This window comes from Catharus ustulatus, chromosome 6 (assembly GCF_009819885.2).
Source record: "Catharus ustulatus isolate bCatUst1 chromosome 6, bCatUst1.pri.v2, whole genome shotgun sequence".
In the NCBI taxonomy this organism is placed as follows: Eukaryota; Metazoa; Chordata; class Aves; order Passeriformes; family Turdidae; genus Catharus; species Catharus ustulatus.
The window spans coordinates 36,285,354-36,307,185 of NC_046226.1; the positions used below are offsets into that span (position 1 = coordinate 36,285,354).

The 21,832-nt window shown below is 45.7% G+C and overlaps 1 protein-coding gene across 4 annotated transcripts in view; it reads left to right on the forward strand.

Annotated features, from left to right (window-relative positions):
• Positions 1 to 21,832, forward strand: part of RGS6 (regulator of G protein signaling 6) — a 265,549-nt gene that overhangs the window by 238,430 nt on the left and 5,287 nt on the right. For 2 of the 4 annotated variants that reach the window (XM_033062617.1, XM_033062616.1), the window contains one exon: positions 7,919 to 21,779. The exons of 1 other annotated variant lie outside the window; for it this stretch is intronic. In XM_033062617.1, the coding sequence (XP_032918508.1) occupies positions 7,919 to 8,038 (120 nt within the window). In that variant the 3' untranslated portion in view covers positions 8,039 to 21,779. Of the gene's footprint in view, positions 1 to 7,918; positions 21,780 to 21,832 lie in introns of those variants that run through there. One more of the 4 variants, XM_033062618.1, reaches the window with a different exon arrangement.

A 21,832-nucleotide genomic window follows, 5' to 3' on the forward strand; every position in this document is an offset into this window, starting at 1 on the left:
TAGACCTGACTTATTTCAGAGACTGGGGAATGAAGGAAGTGTGAGGCAAAATCTTCTAACAGTATAAGCCATAAAAGCCTCTGCCATCTTCCTACCCCCAGCAGATTAGGGCCCCCCTACCCCCCAGTCTCCATGGAACATGTGAGGGTTCACGTGCTTGAAAGCCAGGAGAACTTTCTCCTCCCAGCCAAACTCATTCAAACCAAAGGTTTTGTTTTTTTGCAATTCTTGTTTGCTGTCAGATCAAGCCTTGGATATGTCAACGTGACATCCTCATCCCCCTGCAAACTGCTGCAGGAGCAGGTTTTGGTGTCATGTTAACGCAGCCGTGAAAGTAAGAATCAAGTTTCTTTTAGAAAGAGATGTGAGTACACGAGTAAACATGAAGGCACAAAAAAGGCAGGAATAGATCTGTGCAGACACACTGTTCATCAGCTTCACATTATGCAGGAGGGGAGTTGGTGTTACTCCAGAGTCTGTAAAGCTCTTTGCAACCACATTACATTGTGTTGGGCAAGTGAAGGTTTTGGAAACAGTGTAGGTACAGAGATGATGATAGAAAGAACATAACATTTCTGTACGCTGAGCTACACGGTCCTATCTTTAGGGCGTTTGGTGCTGCTTTGAGAGGCAGCCTTTTAAAATTCCTCTAAATAGCTGGAAAGCAAAGGAGGGAAAAGAGGAATCCAGTGACATATCAGAGCCTTCATGGATGAAGGATTTGGTTTACAGCCGGCAAAAAAAGTCCTGGATTTACTGATGTGAATAGAAATTTACTGCAGTTCTTTAAGTTGTGATGAGTACATCTCTCTCAGGCCTGTCTTTCCCCAAAGTCATTATCCTCACATGGCTTGTATACCACATTGATATGACATAGCTTACTTTCATTACTGAAAACAAGTTCTGTCAGAAGCACAGCATGATGGACATGAGGTGAAAGAGTTGCTTGCACTAAGCAAATGAACTATGGCTTCAGATTCCCACATTAATGTTTTGTGGATAAGTTTGTGTCATTTGGGGTCTTTTGCCCTCCAGCACTGGATTATGGCAAGCTGAGAGGGCAGGAAAGAGGGAAAGGTAGGCTGTGTGGCTAAAGCACAGAAATGAGAACTATAAAATCCATATGCATTCCCTGGTTACCCCACTTAATTTCTTGTGTGAAAAAAAAGTTCAACCTTGCCTGTCCTGTATTCTCCTCTTTTTCAAGGAGCAATAATAATAATGACCTGCTCAGCAGAGAGATGCCAAAGCTTGATTAGTGCTTCAAAACATACTTCACATTTCTGGTATTTGTAAAACACTGTAAGTTTGAAGAGTTACAGTAATTTCACGAATACAAGCCGCACCAATTTGACCAAAATTTTGGTGGAAACCCGGAAGTGCGGCTAATATTCCGGGGCGGCTAATCTATTAACAAAATTCTAAAAGCTGCCAACACGGAAGTGAGAGCCCGCGGCAGCCCCAAGCCAAGCTGGAGCCCGGCCGGCCCCGGCAGAGGTGGGAAAGCCTGGCAGAGGCGGGGCCAGCAGTGTCGGGGGCGGGCGGCAGAGCCTGAGCCAGCAGGGCGGGGGAGCCCGGGAGAACTGGGGCTAGCAGTGCAGGGGAGCATGGCAGAAGCAGGAAGGCCGGCGGGTGGGGCTGCCTGGCAGCGGGGGAAGCCCAGCAGAATCGGGGCCAGCAGCGTGGGGGAGCCCGGCGGTGCGGGGGCCTGCAGTGCCGGCCAGGGCGAGGAAACGCGGCGGCGGTGCAGACGGGAGGGGGCGGCCGGCGAGCGTGGTGGCGGCGGCGGCAGCCCTGCCGGCGGGGCGAGCGAAAGCGGCGCTCGCGAAAGCGCCGCCCGGCGAGCGAAAGCGCCGCCGCGAGCCGCGAACCGCGAGCCGCGAAAGCGCCGCCGCGAACCGCGAGCCGCGAACCGCGAGCCGCGAAAGCGCCGCCGCAAACCGCGAGCCGCGAGCCGTGAGCCGTGAACCGCGAACCGCGAGCCGCGAGCCGCGAACCGCGAACCGCGAGCCGCGAAAGCGCCGCCGCGAAAGCGCCGCCGCGAGCCGCGAACCGCGAGCCGCGAAAGCGCCGCCGCGAGCCGCGAACCGCGAGCCGCGAAAGCGCCGCCGCGAGCCGCGAACCGCGAGCCGCGAAAGCGCCGCCGCGAACCGCGAGCCGCGAAAGCGCCGCCGCGAGCCGCGAACCGCGAGCCGCGAAAGCGCCGCCGCGAGCCACGAAAGCGCCGCGGGGCGGGCGCGGCGCGGGGCGGGCGCGGCGCGAGCGAGGCGCGGCGCGGGGCGAGCGAAAGCGGCAGCGGGGCGGACGGCGAGCCCGGCGGCGGCAGCCCTGCCAGCCGGGCGAGCGAACGCGGCAGCGGGGCGGTGCTGACGGGAGAGGGGGGCCAGCGAGCCCGGCGGCGGCGGCAGCACCACCCGGCCAGCCCCGCCGAGCCGTGGCGCTGAGCTGGGCCACCCGGCCCCGTCGGCAACCATGAGCGGGCCGAGCCTGCCTGGCCCCGCCCCGAGCCAGTAAAGCCCGCTATGCCGCGATCCTCTTACTAATTGGCCAATTTGTGAAAGCTGCGCACGGATTCTCGCGACGAACGAAAGTGCGGCTAATATTCGGGGTGCGGCTTATCTATTGACAAAGACAGCAACATTGTCGAGGCACCGGGGGTGCGGCTTATAATCCGTGCTGCTTGTATTCGTGAAACTACTGTACTTTCTTCTGCACCATACAATAACCACAGATGTGGGAGCTTTCCCTCCCTGCTCTGGGAGTATGGTAATGGAGGGGAAGGAGGGAGAAGAAATTATGGGTTGGCATTGAGATACAATGACAGAATTATGAGGGGAACATATTGTTCACACCACTAACTGATGCAAGACAGCAGACATAGGCTGTATACAGACCAGACATACATACTTTGTTAAGCCATTTTAGATGTTTTTTCCTCCATTCTTACCCAGTGTCATTATTGCAAGTAACCACAGTATTATTGGCCCCAATCCTGCAGATTCATGGTGCTCAGCGGGGAACATGAGGTTGGCCTCCAGCAAGGGTGTCATTGGAAGCAATGAGCTGCAGAGGGGAAAAACTGGGTGTAGCCTTCTGCCTTGAACAGAAGGCCTCCTCCCTGCCAGGCTGGAGGAGAGATGAGAGCACAGCCCTGTCCTCAGGAGGAATGGCCATATGCCCAGCCCAACTGGAGCTCTGGGCCTCCATTCTCAGCCCCCTATATGCAGCAGGTAGAACAGGGATCTGCTGAAAGCGCCTGGCTCGGCAGTGAAGGGCTAAGATCCCCAAGCGACTCACTGTGTTTTATTTGTGTATCTATGCAACACACCCTGCTGGTGCTATGCAAAGTCAAGCCCTGACCTGCTACTCTTTCTGCTGATATGCACCTTGCAGGTAATCACCTCTGCACTGCCCTCCAGCCCTTCTCCACAGTAGCCAAAATGGGTAGCTGGATGTCCTTAGACAGCAGTGATCCACCTGTCAGGACAAGTGCTGTGACAAACCTCCTCAGTCAAGGCAAGGAGGCATTTTGGCAGGGTGATTTGGCTGCAGAGCAGGGGTTTATTCCCTGGGGAAAGAGCAGTGTAGATTAGTTAGTGCACCATGGAAGGGAACAGAAACTTGTAAGTGCACAGAAACTTTTGTTAATGGTGAAGAAGCAGCCAGGTACGTGCTTTGCTATTTATTTTTGCAGAGAAGGAAGCAAAAAGACCAGAAAAGACCTCGAGGTACTTCCCATTACTCACTGTAAAGGTGAAACAATGACATTGGTTGGCATCTCTGCATTAGCTGAAGTGGCAGCTGAACTGTCACAGTGCTGATGTTCATGTCAACCTGGCATGGGGTAGCTTCCTGCTATCCAGCCCTGCTCACAGGTAGGGAAGCATCCTGGAAAGGCAGCCACAGCTGTAGTGCAGACAGGCTGTGAAGTCATGGGAGTGAGCCCTGCAGCACTGAGGGAAGAGCAGGTTGGTGTTTGCTTGGTTTAGAGCATTGTTTTGCTCTCCAGCTCAGGTTCAGGGAAGTGTGAATTCACCATGACCCTATTCAAATGAACACACAATACCTGGAAAATACTGCGGCCACTTGGTAGCACTGTACATGCCCTTTGCTTTCTCACTTTGGATAGGCAGATGTGACTGCCTGAGAAGCCCAGGATCTGCTCCTGGCATTTTCTGAACCCAGGGTCAGAGATATTATTATCCTTTATCTTATGCCATTCCCTCTGGAACACATTTTTTTTCACTAAGTTAAAGTTCAAAATAAACCCCACTTCACACTCCAAAGAAAGTCTCATACCAAAAATAAAAAAAAAAAAAAAAAAAGGATTCAATAGCCAACAAAATAAATCCAGGAAGGGAGGGAGGTAGAGAATTTTCCAGACCTTAAGTTCAGAAGGCCGAGTATTTGTATGTACTTTCCTACCCCTTTTCAGATCCCTGGCAAAACGTGTCAACAATGGGATGCTTAGGAGCTTCATGTCATGAGGAACAGGCTCCATTTCCAGTATACACGTTTTAAAGCATTGCTTTTAACCAGATCCCCTGTGCCAGCTGCTCAGTATTGTCAAGGAAGGTTCCTATTGCAGATTATGCCCCCTTCTCAGTTTGATTCAGTGGCAGGACTTGTCTTGAATGTTGTAAAATGCTGAGCAATTTTCTCATAATTACTTCTAGTAGTCAATGACAGCTGGTTTTAAGTTTTCTTCTACTTAATTTCCATGCAAGCAGAACCTACACAAAGGAACTTAAAGTTTGGATGGCTGGGTAAATGATTAATCATGAAAAAAAAGGAAAATTCTGAGAAGCCAGTCAATAATTAGTGAATGGCTTCTATGTGGTGAGCTCTATTCTTCTGTATCTGCCTGGGCTGAGAGATTTTTATCTGCAGAAGGGATGGTTGTTTCATATTTTATCCAAATGCATATGTCCTTTGCCATTAGCTGGTGGAGTCTGTTGGTATATTTACTGGAAAAGATTGCATTTTTTGCCCCTGGGAGGACTTCATGACCTGGCATGCACATGTGTGTATGTGCCTTTGCCCCTTTGCTCACACAGTATATGTTTGTGCAAAAGCTGCTGTAGCTGCTGCAGCAGGCAATGGCTCCAGGGTCCACACCCCAGGTCTGTTTCCAGGACTGCGATAGGTGTGATTTGGTCTAATTTTTTTTTTTTCACTTTGTTATTTTTAAATTTCCTTCATCTGATGTGCAAGGCAGCCTCCCCAGCTCAGCCCCGTGCTGCAGAGCTGTGGGCAGGCGTTCCCTGCACGGCAGGCTGCCAGCCACACGGGCAAGCAGGCAGGAAGAGCCAGTGAGCTGTACAGCCAGCACCCACACCCACGGACATTCAAACTGCTCAAGCCAGCTCATCACTCTGCAGCCAGCCTGCCTCAGCTGCTTTTTATTTCACTAGAAAATGTCATGCTTTGACTCAGAGCTGGATGCTTTGAGGATGAGCTTTCCACGCATCCAGCTGGTCCCAGCCTGCCACTGCTATGCCAAATGTGCAGAGCGACTGCAAACCGTGCTTTGCAAAGCGCTTCTGTGAGACACTGTCAGTGCTCCATGTGGCTGCTTCCCCACACCTCTTCAGCTGTGGCAGGCAGCAAACAGCCTTGTGTGGGGCTCCCTGTGCCAGACAGCTCTCAGCACCTCAACAAGGTGCTCATGGTCTCTGAAGACCACCATTCTGCCTTTCTGCTGGGTGAGAAGATGCATCACTTGCTGGTAGAAAAAAGAGAGATACTAAATTTTGACAGTGAATGCAGGGGCACAATGTGGCCTGTATAGCAGCTCATTGTCCTTTGACCCCAGTGCACACCAGAGCTCCACTTCAAAATGCAGTTGGGTCAGACACTGATTTTCCAGCCTGCAGCAATGTCATGCTGCAGACTTCAAGTGCCTTGCTCCCCTAAAGAGCCTTGCAGAACACTCAGTCTTTTGTTCAGGTATTTCTTCTCCTGAAATTGTGTCTTTAACTTGGCTGCTGGCGGGTCTTGCCACCCCTGCAGGAGACCAGCACAGAGGCCCAGTGCCCAGCTGGGCACTGCTGTCCTCAGTCCTGCTCAATGGGACATGCCCAGCCAAAGTGGCAGGAATGCAGCTTCTCTCTGTTACCTCTGCTGCCTCAGGGTGTAGGGACACCACTGAGGCTACTTCCAAGAGGGAATTTGTCATGCTCTAAGCACTTGCATGGCTCTAATACCTAGCCAAAGAGTGAGGCTGATATTTCTTTCCTCTTTTTTCTCACATGCAAGGAGAGGCAACTAACCCTTGTATTACTGCATGTTAAATACTCCTTTGGGGACCATTGGACTGGGTACATCCCTGCCTTCCTGCCAGCCAGGAAGGCTGCTTTATTGCTTGGTACTTGCTTGGAGGCCTTGGCTCCATCCTATGTGTGAGCTAAAATGATGCACCTCTAGCTTCACTTTTGATAGCACTTTGGGACATCAGAACTGATTCTGGGGCTTCCTCAAATGTTTTTAAGTGTGTAGGTTACTTGTTTCTTTCTTCTGGATAAAGAATATTGCTTTTCTTAAAAGGCCCTTATGTTTTGGTCTTGTATTTGTGATGCAGCAGGGACAATCTGCCCCATCTTTCCATGGGATGCTTAAGATTAACCTTGTAGACATCAAAGAGCTATGAAAGCTCTCATAAACATGCAGAAGAATGAAAAGGCTTTGCCTAGACTCAACTACACAACTAATCCAGTTTATCTGGTATGGTTTTGGTTTCTTTATGTCTTCTCTACCTGATTTTTGCACTGGTCCTTTGTCCTGGGGCTTGCTAATGCAGCTGAATCTATGCCAGATGATATGTCAGGTAGGTGCCTCTCCAGTGCAGTGCTTGTTTCCGGTGCACTGGATGCACCATCATTACTCTGGTTTTCCCTTAGATGTAGCTCCTTATTCCCTTCATGACAGTTTTACTTCCAACTTACCACCCTCATCCTGCTGGCTCACCACATTAAAATAAGTGTTTCTCCTGGAAATCAGCAGTGCCCACAGCTTTCTGACTGCACTGAGCTTCCTTTTGTAGCACTGAATTTCTTCTCTTGGCAATTTATTTTCCTCTTAGATATTCCAGCAAACATGCCAATAAATTATTTAGTTCTTCCTTGTTAGTGGCGATTAGATCTCCCTTGTGCCAAATGAACGAATTGCTGCAGTGAGCAACCTTCTCAGGGATATGTTAATAAAGCCATGATGCACACAGTTGTTTTCTTACAGTGCAAATGAATGTCTTCTTGCAAATGAATAGTTCTGTACTCCAGGTACAAAAATATCAGTGCCCCAAACTGGTCTGTATCTTTCCGTTGTCTTGCAAAGATGTGCATATGCTGTCTTGTGTTTTGATGTAGCCAAAATAGTTGGAAATATGCCTCTGCTCTTTGGATAAATAGAAGAGTGTAGGTTCCCTAGTAGTGAGTCCAGTGGTGGTTTTCTTCTAGTGGTGTATTCACTCAGACATTGCTTTATAATATTGTGAAAGCTACTGTGGTTTTTTTTCATCTCTCTACACAAGTAGATGGGAGCCTCCAATAGCTGTTTGGCAGATGTTAACCAGAATCAGACGCCCCAGCTTGAACAGTAACAGAAGGAAAATTCAGTGAACAAGAAGTCAATACCAGCAGCTGTAAGACACAGCAATGCACAGACATATATGAACCATTCAAAAAAATCACAGGGGAAAAGTGATATTCTCTGAAAGTAAAAGTAGTGATGTCTCTCATTCTGTAAGGCATTTTGATTTCTTATGTTTGCCGTTGCAAACATTGATTTCTGCTTTTTATATTTTTTACAACTTTTTCTTCTTGCTGCTTCCTTATATTTTGCTGCTGTTTTAAAAGACTGCATTTAAGCTGAAGGGGTTTTTTTTCTATATTTTTATCTCTCTACTTCGTTCCCTGTTAAGCCAGAGAATGAGCAAGGTCGTAGAACTTCTCTAGAAAAGTTCACTCGCAGCGTGGTAAGTTTCTTTTCTTTTCCCTCCTCCCTTTCCTCAGAACTTCATTTTCAGCTGGGGGAAATGTAGATGCTTGACTTTTTATTTCATCCTTTATTTTTGCAGCTAGCATCTTTGCAGCTTCTTTCTTAATACTGTAGCTCATCTAAATAGTAGTTCTAAAGATGGGGCTGGGGGTGGGGGGAGAAATGGCATAAAACTCATTCTAGCTTACCATCATTGCAAAAGCAAATTGATTTTTGTCTAGAATTAAACACAAAGGTGCCTTTTTGCTGCATTCCCACTCCAGTATTTGTTGTGGCTTTTCTTGGCACAATGAAGTAGAAGAGCATGGTTCTCATAGCTCCATTGCAACAGTATCCGTACGGTTCCGTAGTGCATGGATAATGATACGGTCGCATACATATCCACCCACAGCCCTGCAGCCGCTTCCTCCGCTGCCCCCATCTGTCAGTGCTCATGTAAATAGTGATGTGCGATAGCCTTTGCCCTGCTCATGATAGCAATACCGGAAAAGGATCACAGTCACAGCAAGAAACATGACACTGTTAAACCTTTTAGACAAGTGGACAGTGGGACCTCGAGGGCAGCGGGCAGATATCCTCTCTATTTGTCCTTCATCAGTCTCCAATCTCCAGCCGGTTTTCCAGAGCTTGGGCGAAACCTGCTTGCCCCACTTGCGTTCAGGGATCCATCTGTGCAGCACTTTTTCTACAGAGCAGAAAAATAGGGAGAGGGGGCAGGGCTAGAGGCAGATACTGCAAGTGGAGTGGAGTAGCAGGGATACTGGAAAGTACAAGCTGTGTTTTGAGCTGCACCAAAAGCAGCATGACCAACAGGTTGTGAAAGGGGAATCTGCCCCTCTACTCTGCTCTCATGAGACCCCACCTGGAGTGTTGCATCCAGCCCTGGAGTCCCCAGGACAGGAAAGACATCAGCTGAATCCAGAGGAGGACCACAAAGTTGATCAGAGGAATAAGTACCTCTTCTACAAGGAAAAAGTTGAGAAAATTTGGTTTGTTTAGGCTGGAAAAGTGAGGGATTTGGGTTACCCAGCTGTGGCCATCCAGTACTTTATAGGAGCCTACAAGAAAGACAAGAGGGACTTTCTACAAGAGCATGTTGTGGTGAGACAAGAGGGAATGACTCAAACTAAAACAGAACAGGTTTAGATTGGATGTTAGGAAAAAATCTTTGCTGTGAGAGTGGTGAGGCACTGGAACAGGCTACCCAGAGAACCTGCAGATGCTCCATCCCAGGAGGTGCTCAAGAATGGCGTGGATGGAGCTTTGAGTAACCTGGTCTAATGAAAGGTGTCCCTGTCTGTGACAGGGGGGTTGGAACTAGACGATCTTTAAGGTTCCCACCCCAAGAATTCTATGACTCTATGACATTCTTGCATGTGAGTGTATATACATATATTTATATGTACACTACATACACACACATGGCATATAAATATAGCACCTTTGTACATCCTGAGAGAAACAGGAAGCTGTGCAGGTAAGTTTGAGCTGCTGTAGAGCAAATAAGCTGGGAGCAGTTCTTCCTGACACTGCTGTGCTACTGTGCAAGCAAACCCAAATGTAACATACAAGGCTTTGTAGAACATCCACTGGCAGACTTCCTGGGGAATGTATTTATATCGCTAATGCATATGCACACATTTAAAATATGTTGATACAAAATATATCACTATGCCCATCTGCATATTTACTACTTTCTAAGAGTCTGCCAGGGAAAGGAGTAGGAAAGATTTTCTTTATTTTTTTTTTTAAACAAACTATGCAGAAATATTTACACCGAGTGGTAAATTCTGCTCCCAGATTTGCCAAGTACGTGGAAGAGTAACTCTCACTTTACTAGACTGGCTGGGTTTATAGTTGCACAGCCAAGGATGGATTTTTCTCTTGCATTTGATTTGAAGGGTAACTTGACAAGCTAAGTTTGGTATGCTATGATTAGAATGTAAGTAGCTGTAAAGAAAATTATAGTAGATTGGTCGGCACTTTAGTTCATTTCTGTCTTACTGGCTAGATGCTGTAAATACTTTTTTTTTCCCATTTCTCTTAATACAGATATAAAATCTCATCTTCTGATGGCATAGTAGTTACCAGAACTAGGAAGAGTGAATTTTTTATACTTTGCATTATGGCAGTTTGTCATTGCCATCAGATGAGAAAATAGTCTACGCTAATATGTCATAATGTCCTCAGAGGACAGTATTACCAACGTGAGAACTTTATGGCATACTCAGGGGACTGAATTAGGACAAAGTTAATTCTGCATTCTAGTTCTCCAAAATGCACTGCATATCCCTGACTGTGTAAGAGTGGAGCAATTCAGCAGTCCATACTTCCAGAACTCCACTGTGCTTTAGTGATGGCTCATTACAGGATTGCATATTTAAGTTGGCCCTACACAAGTGTGACGAAGTTGAGTGTATGTTTAAGGTTTGGCTGCAACAGACCCCCAGTTTTTACTCTTTTAAGGGAGGTGCACTGAGCCTATCTTGCAAGCAGATTAATATGAGGTCACATATCCAGTGATGGCTGTAAGAGAAATCTCAAAACCAGGAAGGGCTAAAAGTTTATTTGCCTTAAAGAGGCATAATTGAAGTGAAATAGTCTCCCAGATTGACTGAACTATTAATTGTGGATCTGGGCCACCTCCAGATTATGCTTCTCTGTCTGGCACTGGGAGGGCCAGTAGACCCCTGGGAAAATTTTCAGATTTGGCTATAGCATGTGACCCAGCATTTTGGGAAATCCCAGAATCACAAAGTAGTTATAACTGAAAGGGACCTCTGGAGACCATCTAGTCCAATTCTTTTGCTAAGGCAGGGTCACCTAGAGCAAGTTACACAGGAATGTATCCAGGTGGATTTGGACTGTCTCCAGAGGGAGACTCCACAGCCTCCCTGGGCAGCCTATTCCAGTGCTCTGCCACCCTCAATGTAAAGAAGTTTATGAGACATAAGTCTGGCTAGCCAATCTCTAACCCAGCCCTCTACATCCAAGGGGAAGTCTTCCTTTCTCCAGCCTTCCTCTCTTACCTCCAAAGTCTGGGATTCCCAACCTCAGCAGTAAAAATTGAGACATTCAGTTATTGGGCCTTCTCTATGTCTCCTGTCACCAGGACATGTATCTGATTCATCAGCAGCCCCACATTTTCCCAAATTTTCCTTTTGCTGCTGATGTACTTGTAGAAACCCTTCTTGTTGTCCTTCATATCCTTGGGCAGACTTAATTCCAAATGGGCTTTGGCCTTCTTTGTCACATCCCCACATACTCTGACTGTTCCTTTAGTCCTCCCACATGGCCAATTCCTTTCCACATCCCAGAATCTGTTTGAAATTTTCTAGAAGCTCCCTGCTCATCCAAAGGGGTCTCCTGCCCCCTTTGCTAGATTTCTTGCTCATGGCGATACACTGGTCTTGAGCTTGGAAGAAGTGATACTTGAATATTGACCTGCTGTCTTGGACCTCCTTTCTTCTAGAGCCCTTCCTTTTACAATATTGTACTAAAATTCGGGGAACTTCAAGAACATACCAGATGGCATACAGCCAGAGCAGGAGCATGGAGGTAGAGGTTCATGATCCCTTCCTTGCTCAAAACACTGTACTTACAGTGTTGCTTTACATATCAGAGAAAGCTGACTTGTAACCAGAAGACCAGACAAGTCCAGCATCTTAGACAGAGAATCTTCACCTGAGTGAAAAAAATCAGAGTCTAAGTTTACCTGTTCTGGTTGCTTGAGTCTCACCATCTCTTGATTGACAAAGACAAGAAAAAATGCAACACTTCAGAAGGAGAAACAGTAAAGCTTTGTGTTGACAAACTGCAGAGTATTGCAGGCTGTTTGTCTCTTACTTGGGTTAAGCCCCACCCCTGAAGAATCTTTTAGTGCTCCCAAACTGGTCTCCTGCACTGGGTGGAAAACTGTACACTTGGTTTTGGAAGCACAGACTTGAAGCAAGTAGAAGTTGTTTTACCCACAGGGCCCCTGCTCATCTCAGAGTCTTAACTCAGGAGACAGGGATTACCTCCAGACCATTTTACATACTTTATCAAGACATCATGAAGCTCTGCTAGCCAACCAGAGGCTTTCCACCCAATGGGGAATAAGAAAGAACAGGGATTTACATAATTTTTTATACCAGTCTTCAACTCCTTCAAGACCCACTGTCTTGTCTTCCTTGATATTTTTGATCAACTTTTTTTTTTTTAATATACTTTTGATGAAGGCATCTCATGGCTAATGAATGCACCAAGTTTTTGCACCAAAACTTTCTGAAAGCCAGGTGCTATTTGGTCCACATTAAGCATGACACTGAGCTAGATTTTAACAGGGCAATTTTCACAGTGGTGATGGTTTACCTTTTACTTCCAGGTCCTTACAAAGTGTCAGCTGACACCTTAGTGCAATTGCCAACAGGGGATTGCTCCCACTGCAGTCAGGTCCTTCTGTAGCAAAGGGCATGGTTCCCCTTGGAGCAAGGGAACATCTGTCTGATCCAGCCCCCAAAAGTCCAGGCACTCTGAGCCTCCTTGACTCATCTGACAGAAGTCTGAAGGTGTGATGTCCATGTGTTTCATGGCAGCTTTGTTTTCCCAGGACCAAACATGGTCATCAGTCATTTGGTGAGCATCAAAGGGCCACATTTGCATGGTGGAGGAGAACACTACATGACACGTTCTGCCCAGCGCTGCTGGAGCAGAGGGGTGGCAGATGTCTTTTCTCCTCTCTTCAGGTTTTGAAGAATACATAGGCAGCACAGTGGTAGAACAAACATCACAGTACCTGACCCCTTTGGCCCTATGCCGGGATCCCATGCTCTGGAATCACAGGTATAAAGCTAGGCTGGCTCTTCCATGCTCTCCAGGGTGCCCTGGGGAGCGGTCGATATCACGGAGTTGCAGAGCTGACAGTCGATTGCTGTGGAGCACTCACTAATCCACCTCATTTGAAAAAGGGTGGCACTGCGCATGGTGGCAGGTTTATCTTATTACAATTTTCCTTTTGAATACAACGAAGATTGACATTATGAAAGCAGACTTAGCCTGTCTTCTCTCCCAAGTGAAGATAAATAGCATCATAAAAATCAGACACCATGTATCATATATGTTATAAATAATATCTAGTATTGAGGTAATAACTTAATTTTAAGGACACACATACACACAAATCCATATATCTACATCTCTCTCTTCTGTCATATTTCATCATCTTACTAATTAAAAGGAGCCTGCTATACTATTTTTAGCCCTGCAGTCTCAGCTTAGCTGTTTAAACCACTGTAGTTTCCCATCTGCTTTAGAAATTATTTAATAATCAGATAGACAGAAGCTTAGTTCTCATAAGCTGAGATGATCCTTCAGGGCCAAGTGTAGAAGGAAAATATATTTTAATGAGTACATTTAGGGGAACTACTGCTGCTTTTTGTCTCACAAAGAAAGCCACCAAGTCTCTGCCTAACTTGCACTGGTATCCATTTGCATTTAATAAAGGAGGAAATAGGATGGGGGTCCTTCATTGCATCTTGAGCATCTCATCTGTAAAGGCAGCAATGGGTATTTCAGCGATAACAGGGATTACACCTATGGATACCAGCCTCAGCAGGTAACTTAGATAAACCTGGGCCATAATACCCAAACTTGAATTCAAACTTTCCTAAAACGGCTATATTCCAGGGAAGGAATTTTCCCTGGAAGAAAACAGGTGTTAAAATTTCTGACTCAGTGTCCAGGTAGTGACTCAGTGCTGAGACCTCTGGATTTTATTCCCAGCTGATATTTCTTTAAGAACAAAAGGCACACTCACACGTACCACTTTTGAGAGGATAAGAGTTCTCAGTCTTTGTGCTTTAAAGGACAAAAGAGTGACCAGAGCAGCAATCTATTCTTTAGGCAGAAATTTTACAAATTCTGGCTGAACTGACGGATGTGGGACACTATTACACGTTATGTTCTTGGACTTGAAAAAGTCTTTACCTGAAGAAGGCAAAGAATCTCCTGTGTAAATTCAACACAGTGTTGAAAGAAAATAGGGTGAAGGATGAGATGATCTGGGTTTGACTTGTGTGGGAAGTAGACTGTAGATTAAGGATGTAAGAATTAAAGTTTTCAAATGACCCTTCTTCAAAGAATACTGGACATTCTGGATGGAACATTTTGTACATCACATCAATGAAGACTGAAGACTGTCTCAGTTCCTAGGCACAGGTTAATAACTGGATCAACAGACTGGCCCAGTTTCATTAACCATAGCATAGGCAGAAGGAGAAGCTAGGAAGCAGGAGCTGCTGTCATCCTTGTTATCAGCACCAGTCTAGTGTTTTTTCATTCTCACCCAGAAGCATTGTAGGCAAAGTCCCAAATGACATCCTTAATGGCTGTGGAGCCAGTTTTCCACCTGGATATCTCATGCAAGGATAACTTTTCCAGAAACAAGATGACTGGACATCTTGTATTCCATTTATTTATCATGCTCAGTGCCCAAGATGCTTTCTGTCTGGAGCCTAAAATGCCCTCCTCCTGCTTGCAGTGATGCAAACTGACATTATCATGGTAGCATTTCCTTTGCTTTAGTTTTCTGGTATCTTTTGGTAATTTTGTATTGAACAATTCTTGTCTCAGGACGTAAATGGATCCCAGTTCAGTGCCCAGAGAAATACATGGTTGCATGTTTAATTTTAGTTCCATATGTATCTGCTCTCTTGCGTTATACAGCTATGAAAGCTTTCGTTTCTATCCTGATTGCTTGATTGTCCCTTCCTTGATGTTCTCAACTGTCTCCCAGCTCCATGTTGTCACTTTTTCTCTGCTGCTGCTTCCCCATCTTCCTGACCCTGAGCTTCATTCCTTGGCCACAGCTACTCATGCTGTTTTTTGTCTTCTTGGTTTGTGTACTGTTGGATCAGAGTCCAAGTCAAGCTCAGTCATATTCTTAATTCATGAGTGTGGTGCCACACATGTGAAATGTGTTGATGGAATCTTATCTTTCTCAGGTGAACTGTGTGATGCTTTGCACAGCTGTGTCAGTGTGATGTATTATAAATAGTAACCATGAAAGCAGTGAAGAAGGTGTAAGGCTGAAGAAAGAATTGCTGCCTGATGTCATCTTTTTAACTGGTTCCTTGATAATCTCATAAAGCTGTCATATATTTACCACCTTTCCCACTTTTTCACTTTCCCAGCTCCACCAGCTTGCATAAATAGATCACGGTATTTGAGGATATGGAAAGTATTCACAGCCTGCAATAACGACAAAGGCTTAAGCCATTATTGGTAGAGAATAGTGGTTGAAAAAGTGGAAACTATAAAAAGATGATGCACTGAGATGCTGGTGAATTGTCTATCAAAACAGACAGCAAGAAGGGAAGGGATACAGGAGTGGATTCCAGAATTTTTCAGATTTGGCATCAAAAAAGACATCTGGAAAAAGGGTTATTTTTATCTTTGGAAGGTATTTTACTCTAAAAGAAAATGTGCTCACTTGACTACTCCAATCTTTACACTGGCTTGTACTGAGAAAAGGAACTTGCATTTCTTGGGTGACGGGAAGCACCAAACGTACCCCAAGAGGAAAGGGGCTGCAGGCTGTGTTTGCAGCCTGCTGAGTGATTGTTCCCTTGGTGTGACAACCAGCCAGCATCCACAGCTGGGGCTGCAGAGGGATTGGATGCATGGCCTGCACAGCACATGCACTGACTCACCACTGCAGGCAGGAGTGTACTACGTCTGCTCTTGGTATCACCGTGGTACCTTACCCGGTTTGGTAAGGGGTAAGTTGCATGTGTCACCTGTATGCTACAGTCTGCTCTATATACAGGGACTCCTTTAAGGGGTAAGTATTCATTGTTCCTAGTCGATGAGTTGTCCTTCACTTCCTAAAAGCACTGCTGTGTAGTGCTGCTGGCACAGGATGGCAGCTTCCTTTTGCCCCTGCAAGGGCAAAGTGGGTGAGTGGTCTTTGTGCATAGCATTTGTGAAAGTGCTTGTGGACCCTTCTGGATGAAAGGCACTATACAGAATTCAAACAAACGTACTATTAGTTTGCTGTGTTTCATTTGAGCCACGCACAAACCCTGGAAGATAAAAGCTGGTACCTTCTCACTACATACAGGGCTAGCTGCAGATGACACTAAACCATGACCTTAGCAAGGTGTTTGGGAGGGAGGGTGTGCTTAACCCCTGCTGTGATTTCAGCCAAGTTTATTTTGATACTATGGAGAGATTTGATATTTCAGTGGTGCATCCATTTTGCTCTGTACAAGACATTTACATATCTGGTTCCCAGTCGTGCTAAAGGCTGTCAGACAAGCTGAGTCCTTTGCACAGAATCACACCCTGCCCAAGAGCCAGACCAGCAACATTCAGTTAGGGCATTTCTGAGGTGGCTTGAAAAAAAGAGTCTGCTATACCACTGTGTACTGGCTGCAGTGATCCATCTGCTCCTCTGTCTTCCTGGGTTTTTGTCCAAGGGAGGAACACATCCTGAATTTGTAGTCCGTAGACAGCTTCAACTAATGGCAAAACTGGTTCACTCTTGGCTACAAGCAGCCCAGACTGCACCACAAAAGAAAAGATCTTACTTGTGGTGCTGGTGGGATGGTAGAGGAGGGTTGCAGCTATTATGAAGCTGTGCTAGGAGTGGGTGAAAACACAGATCCTGGTTTGTGCCATATACAGTGGTTTACTAGTATTTCTCCAAGCAAAGTGCAATCCCTCATTTAGGAAGGGTAAGAAACTTAAAATGGGAGTAGATTATACTGGTTTTAATTGGACTGAAGAACTGTTCAGAATTTAACATAAGAGATGAGCTGGAAGAGTAAAAAAGCAATTTCAAAAGTGGGAATATAACCTATGGTGGTTGAGCTTCACTGTGATGGACTGGAATGGCAAGAAGCTCAGGTAACTCAGGTCAGTCAAGCCTTAGAAGAGAAGTGGGGACCACTCTGCAGGAATTTGGGGGTAACTCATGAGACTGTGCTGGCAAGAAAGGTGAGCATTCTGCATGCTGGAAGCATCTGGCCCCACCTTACCCTCTACAGCCACTTTGCAGCTCCTGTTTTCAGTTTGTGTCAGTGTGTAATTAGTAGTATTGTCCACCACATTTTGTGTGTTAATTTATGTTACTTATGTTCAAAGTTTATGTGTCTATTTTGTGTTGAACTAAGTTATTTTCCAGTATTGCTTATGTTTTTAATTCAGTTTCTTATTTAACTTCATTAATTTATGTTTATCTTATGTTGACAATGTATATCTTAATGAAAAAATCTAATAAAAATAATATTTTTAAATGGCTCAAAAATAAAGCTTCCTTAAGATCTGCATTGTAATATAACATTGAAAACCAAACAGTGCTGGCAGTGCTAGGGCCATAGCAATCTCTTCAGAAGTAAAATTTGGTTGCAGGACATTGTCTGCCCACTGCCAAATTTCTTGTAGTATGTTAGCTAAAACATACGGAAAGTGAGCAGTGCCTGTGATGATGTAAAAAACCTCAGATTCAAGCTGATGGAAGGAGAATTATCTCACCTTCTCTGGAGATGCAGTCCCAGTTCTCTGCAAAGGGGGATGGGGCAACAGTGCTCTCCAGGAGATGACTTCCAGCAAGGTGATCCTTCTGGCTGGAGCAGACTGGGGAAGGAGAGCCCTGAGCACAAATGGGAGGTAAAAAGCAAGAAGTGGGGCCAGCTGTAGCAAATAAAGCCCCAGGCTGGTGGGTGGAAATTGTGGGGGTGAGGAGGCAGCATGAAAGCACTTTGGTCTGTATAGACATGGCAAATGGGAGCCTGTGCTGCCATATCTCCTCTCTCCCACTGCTGCAACCACAAAGCTGCTTATGGGATAAATCCTGCCTGGATGTTCAGGTAAGTTGTTGACAATATGCATGAGAGCTCTGGCTTGTGCACGCTGGGAATGCCTGCATGCTGAATTGCACTGTGCTGGGCAGAGCACATCAGCATTGTGTGAAGCCATGGGTACTGGACAGAACTAAACTTTCTATTTAAAAGTATTTTTTAAAGTTCCCACTCTTTGCTTCTCTCCCAACTGTGCAAAGTGCTGATTTTGGCAGATAAAAGCAAGGAGCAAGATGGAAACTCTGCTGGCTCGTACAGGAGGTTTGACAGGAGCACTCTCCCTTTTTTGCATCAAATCTCAGACATCCTTTTTTCCTTCTTACTTTGCATCTTGCCTATATTCCTGGATTTTGCTTCATTAAAATAATTGCTGATTGCATTTTACACTTCAGCTCAGTAGCTGCTCAGCAAAGTCTCAGCTACTAAAGATGTTAACCACCTCCTGTGACCTACAGGTTGGTCTTTATTTCACTAGGCCTCAGTGAGCCCTGATGGTCCACAAGCACTGAGGTCCAATCCTCTGCTGGGCACGTAGCCAAGCAGTTAGGATGGCCACATACTTGGAAGTCATATTCTAGGGGACAGTTTCATTAGGTTCATTAAGAAATCCCTGATTTTTTCCTTAGGTGACTCCAAATTCAGATTTTACACTGCCTTTAAGAAATGGCTGCTGTCATGCGGGTGTTCAAGGGCAAAAAAAAGATTCATTCAGCAGCATAGAGAGAATTGGACATTGCCTTTACCAGATGCAGTGAAGCTCCATGTCATCTCATCCTTGCCTGTAAGCTGTGGAACAGCTCTATTGTTTGCAGGACATGACAGAACGAGAAGTCTTCCTGCATCCAAGACGACACACAACATATGCCCTACTGCTTGTGCGATGCTGTTTGAGCGACAACAGTCTGGGCTTTTAATTGTAACCCTAATTAGTAGTGACAAATATTTGGGGACTGGAGGACTGAGGATTTCTTTATAGACTTTACACCCCATGTAAAAAGTTTACTCTTTATATCCGCTCCAATCTTGCCTTAAGTTATTCAGCATATACATGTGGCACAGTAAGAGAAGCACTGAAGTGTGCTGAGCTTGAGATGGTACACTTTTCAAATCCCCTGCCAGCCTAGCTTAGATGAAACTTCTCCTGGAAATACAGCAGTTGTTGTTGACATTCTCTTCCAGTGGAGAAAGGAGAGATAGAGACAGCCACTGGTTTCATGCTAAACAAGGATGCATGGAGGGAAAACATAATTTATTTTGGTTGAACCTTTTTAAAGAAACCAGGTGTTGTTTGTGCCAAGCTTTCACATCATCATAATCTGAAACATCCTTGCTCTGTCAGATACATCCCCAAGGGAATTCCATCTATTCCATGTGGTGGATAAGATCCAATGTGCCCTCCTGGACCTGAACTTTTTTGGCATGTGTTGTACCCAATTTAGAACTATTTTAGCTACCTCCACTTCTCAGAGCAGCCTTTTACCTAACTGACTCAGGCACTCACACCATGCAGCTTCAGGGAAGGGTTGTGGGATCACAAAGAATACAGGGGTGCAAATCACCTCTGGTGTCTCAAGGTGGACACAGGCCACCCTGTCCTGGTTACCCAGACTCTTTTCTGGACACTAAGCAATAACATTAAAGCATGCTGTTGCCATCCTGGACTCTGGCCACAGACACCCTTTTGGCAAGGAGGGGCAGGTAGGTTTGGATGGACTGGCTGGTGATCCTGGGGAGAGTGCTGGCTGCCTGTGCAGTGAGCCGCTGCCCCATTCCAAAGGAGCCACCCTGTGTGCTGCACTTGGGCTTTTCTCGGTCACCTGATACAAACCTTTTGTGTCTCCTGATAGGATTTGTGCCTTAGAAGCCCTGCAGGGCTAAACCTGAAACAGAGATACCATGGGCCAGCCCCTCAACTGGTGTAAATCAGCAGGACTTCTGTGAAAAAACCCGAGTCATGTTGATTTATATCAGCAGGTGGATTGCACATCCCATCCAGCTTTTCCACCTGTTATACAATGTTTTACTCTCTTCTTCATTTTAGTAATAGGAAAGAGATACCAGTTTTCCTGATGAAATGCAGTTTTTCCCTGATCCTCTTTTATTTTAATGAGGATGTCTAAGGTGAGAGAATCTTAAACTGAACACCTGCATCCCAACCAACTCCAGCCTGCAGATATCCATATCACTCAGACCCATGCTGTGAGGCTGACATTTGGCCCTGCGATGGGTTGGAACAAAATCCCCTACATCAGTATGCCTTTGTTTGGGAGCTGAACATTACAGCACTTTTGCTTGTAGTCAAAAATGTCACAGTATTAATCCCTCTATGCAATTTCAGGGATTCTTTTGCCATCTGTTCTAGCACAGAGGTGAACACAACAGCAGAGCAGACAACATTGTTGCCTGCTTCTTGCTGTCTTAAAACAGAGCTTCTTGCACCCATCTGTTTGCATGTCCCCATTTGTGAGGCCATTCCCTGGCACAGTTATCCTCCCAGACAGACGGGCTTTGCACTGGGGACTCATCCCAGCCTGCAGGCGGGAAGTTTGCTGCAGTTCCCAGGGTAACGCCTTTCCCATGAGACGGGGGAGCTGCAGATGGAGGCCACTGCTTTTTCCCTCAAGGAGAAGCAGTTTCCACTGGGAAACCCATGAGCGAAGTTCTGCTCTGCGCAAACCACGGCCATTGGCTCTCTTTCCAACCCACCATCTTTTCCAGGGCAGCTGTCCCCTCTCCTCAAACTGGCCCCCTACCTGCATTTCTCCTTGCTGCTTTGAATACAGGAATGTTGAAATAGGGGCGGGATGTGGAACAGTATTTGCTCTCAGCACTGCTGGAACCTGACGCAGGGAGCTGGCGTAGCCCCAAGCCACCTGCCTGTGAGAAGATAATGAGGAGCTGCCTGTTGCAGATTAGTGAGTCTGACTGAATAGGCATTATATAAACCAAGGCTTATTTGTTAATTTTTTTCCTAAGGAAGTACTCAAATATTGGTGGAAACTAACTTTTTTTTTCCCCCCTAAATTCAGCCATGTTATTCTTCAGGAATTAACATCCATGTCGTTATCATCTTCTTCCTATAAAGAGGATTCAGGGACTGATAATTCCTTAGCACTCTCTCTCTGGTATTTCTCAACAGCAGCAAAATGACAGCCCTGGTCTTAGCCCCCTAAGCCATCTTGCCCTGCAGAAGACTTGGCCACCCCCTGGGGTAGCGCTGGACCAAGTTTTACAACAGTGCATTTAAAATAATAATAGGCAAAAATTTGATTTCTACTTATAAAAAAACAAACAAAAAATCCCACCCCAAACATGTGTAACTTGAATGCCTTGTCTGCAGAGCTCTGGGATAGAGCTGGCCATTCCCACGCTGAGCCTCATGTGTGAAGCACACAGCAATGACTGTGGGTCTCCTCCCAGGCAGGACAATCGGCATGATGAAGTGTTTCCCGCAACCAACTGCTGGTACACAGAACACAGACAGATTAGGCCGTGTGTGCCCATGCAGCTGAACAAATTATTTGGTGAAAGTCACACATCTCAGTAATGAAATGCCACTTCTGTGGGGAACAGCTACATCCTCCTGGAACAACCCTACATGGAAAAAGATTAGAAATCAAAGGGAGATGGGAAGTGTTTCTCTTTTACTAGAGTATTAACTTGTTTAAAAATATTTATTTCAAATAGCCTGCTAATTTTTATATTCCAAAATTTTCCACATTTTGCGCTTACTCATTTTCACCAAATAATTTGTTTCTCTTGCTCTTTTTGTGGCTCTTTGTTTGAAACAACAATCAGTAAGACTTCCCATTGCAAAGGAAATCTTGGCTAAATATAGTAATGAAGAGGAGGTTGTTTAAGAGCTTCTAGGTATTCTACAGCTCTCTGGTATTCCCTGAATGTTTATTTCAAGCAAGACTTTTTTTTTTGCTTTAAGAAAAACGTAGAAACATAGTTTTTCAAGATGAAAGCTCACCAAAGAAATACAGCAATTG